We start from the raw sequence: 2,463 nt of genomic DNA, 5'->3' as shown, positions 1-2,463 counted from the left end.
GAACCCCAAATGCCCGGAGCAAAAACCCCCCCAAAAAAAAAAAAAAAAGACCCTTAAGTCACTTTAAAAGAAAAGCACAGACCGAACTGCAAACCCAAACTGAAAGTGTCGCCGGGGCTGGGCGCTCACTGCCCGGCTTCTCCTGCCCTGCGGCTCACATGGCTAACAGGGCTTCCTCCTGTGCCCACCAGTGTCTCCCCATACCCTCCACTCACTCAGCAGCACTCTCTCCTCCAAGCACATGGCAAGGAGTGGGCCTCTTCCTGGGCCATCTCGGAGTCAGGGTCTGCACCTGAGACAGCTTAGTGACCCCCACAGCCCCCCAGTGCGGGACAAAGCCTCTGCCTCCCCAGTGAGTGGTGGCTGGCACCCCACAGGCCCAGATGCAGGATTCCACTTCTCTGCATGTTGGGCTCTAGAGCCTCCGTGGCTCTCCTTCGCCGCCCCCACCCCCCTCTAGCCGGGCTGGGATCCTCTCCCTCCAGCCACACTTCTGAGCCCCCAGGCCCACCTGGCAATGACTTCTACTCTGGTTCTGTTCCTCAGAGACAAAGGACAGGAGGGATTCATTCCAGCGCCCAGATAGGCTGGCCGAAGGGGCGGGCCACACTGATAACCTCTCCTGGGGTGGGGCGGGAGCAGAGGGTGCACTAGGGTATGGGACCAAGTCCCTGGAAACGTCACTGCTCAGGTCCTGCCCTGTGATGTCTCCAAGCCAGGAGCCATGTCCTCGCCCCAGTTCAGTCCCAGGTCACATGACTTTGGGAAGCCTCTCAGCTTTCTCATCTGTAAAACAGACAGGCTAAACTTGTGTCTAAACTTTCAGGACTGAACTCGATGATGCTCTGTGCGACTGCTTAACTTGAAAGAAATACATTTAGGGGGCCGACTGGTGGAGTGGTGGTGAAAGCAGCTGGATCTCACATGGCCAACTGAATGGTTCAAGTCCCGGACCTGGCAGCTTGGAATAAAAACAACATACTGGGCCCATGTGTGTGTACGCCTAAAACCCCAAAAGGAGAATAGAGGGAAAGGGGCAGCATGGCCACCGCCCCTGAGCGTGCTTTCTCATTCTTTGTCTCCTTTCCAACCCCTGCAAGTGCATGTGCCATGTAACAAGTCAGAGAGAGAGTTAGGGAAAAGAGGAAAATACTAATAATATATACACAGCTATTTGAATAACTAGGCCACGGAAGTACATTCAGGATCAACCTTCCGGATAAGAGTCACCACTCAGAGGAAGCCCCATTGCTGGTGCTGCTCCCTAACCTCAAGATGGCTCAGGCAAGGCCACCCCAAGTGACAGTCAGTCCAAGGCCTGCCCCTGGTTGAGAAAGGGGTGGAGGGCGAGGGGTACCCAGGCGAGGAGAAAGCGCTCATGTTCTTAGGGCCTTTTGGCTCCCCACACTCTGGAGGCTACTGTGGTGGAAGGGGAACAGGGGTGGGGAGTGGGGGGAGCAGCGCTTGCATGAGCATAGCCCAGCTTCCCACCACTGCCCCCAGGCAGGCTTGGAGCCCTGAGCTCAGGCCATGAACCTGGGCTGGGCTTTCAAGGTCTTGCTTGAGCTGGATCAAGCTCTCTTCTTCAGACTCCTCCCTAAACATTTCAGGAACCCTGTTTCATCAGTCTCCTACTCCCATCCCTTGCATTCTTTTTAAAAAGTATTTTACTTTATTTTATTTCTTCTTCTTTTTCTTCAATTTGACCAGAGAGAGAATGAGAGAGAGAGAGAAAGAGAGAAGAGTGAGAAAGTAAGCCACCAGGCCTGGGATTTGAACCACACTCGCCCATGTGGGAGTCCAGCACTTTATGCACCATGCCACCTGCTCATTCCCACCCTTGGTATTCTAAATCCGGCTGGGTTCAGTTTCATTAGATGAGCTGAGGGACACCTCTGAGCATTCGCACAGGTGTTCTCTCTGGGAAACTCCACTGTCCTTTCGGTCTAACTCCCCCGCGGTGCTGGCCGTGTTCCTCTCTCGCCATTCATCACTTTCTCCAGGAAGCCCTTCCTGCCCTTTCCAGAGTAGCCTAGGAGTCAGTCCTCCCAGCATCTTCCTCAGAACCCAGGGCACGTCGGTCTCCCCAGGAAAGCTTTGCAGGAGAGCCCAGGTCTGCCTCCTCAGTGCTCGGCTCAGGCACACACTAGCCTGGCAGAGGCACTCAGTCACTGTTTGCTGAATGAATTGGGGACCCTGTCTAGGTCACCGTGGCCCCGAGGCCTACTGAGCTCCCAACACCCACGGGAGGGGACCGGGGCAAGCAGAGAAGTCGCTGAACCCGCTCACACCGCAGTACGGAGGCGCCCAGCTCGGCCCTCTGCCTGGCGCCCCGGAGCAGGGAGAGGCCAGGTCCAGGAAGCGGGGAGGCTGAGCCCCCGCGGAGCCCTCGGCGTTACTCTCCATCATGCCCTGATCCCGCTTTGCCCGGGGACCCTGAGCTCCTTCCAGGAGCCCTCGGAA

At 56.4% G+C, this 2,463-nt stretch overlaps 1 protein-coding gene across 1 annotated transcript in view; it reads right to left on the bottom strand.

Moving 5' to 3' along the window:
* IGDCC4 (immunoglobulin superfamily DCC subclass member 4) overlaps positions 1–2,406 on the bottom strand; it is a 47,458-nt gene extending 45,052 nt beyond the window's left edge. The window contains 1 exon segment of the mRNA XM_006153513.1: positions 2,290–2,406. Coding sequence (XP_006153575.1) covers positions 2,290–2,406 — 117 coding nt within the window.
* Positions 2,407–2,463: the final 57 nt, after the last annotated feature.

This window comes from Tupaia chinensis, unplaced genomic scaffold (genome assembly GCF_000334495.1).
Source record: "Tupaia chinensis unplaced genomic scaffold, TupChi_1.0 Scaffold000377_2, whole genome shotgun sequence".
NCBI lineage: Eukaryota > Metazoa > Chordata > Mammalia > Scandentia > Tupaiidae > Tupaia > Tupaia belangeri.
The sequence above is the reverse complement of the archived record's forward strand: the minus strand, read 5'-3'. Positions and strand labels throughout refer to the sequence as shown.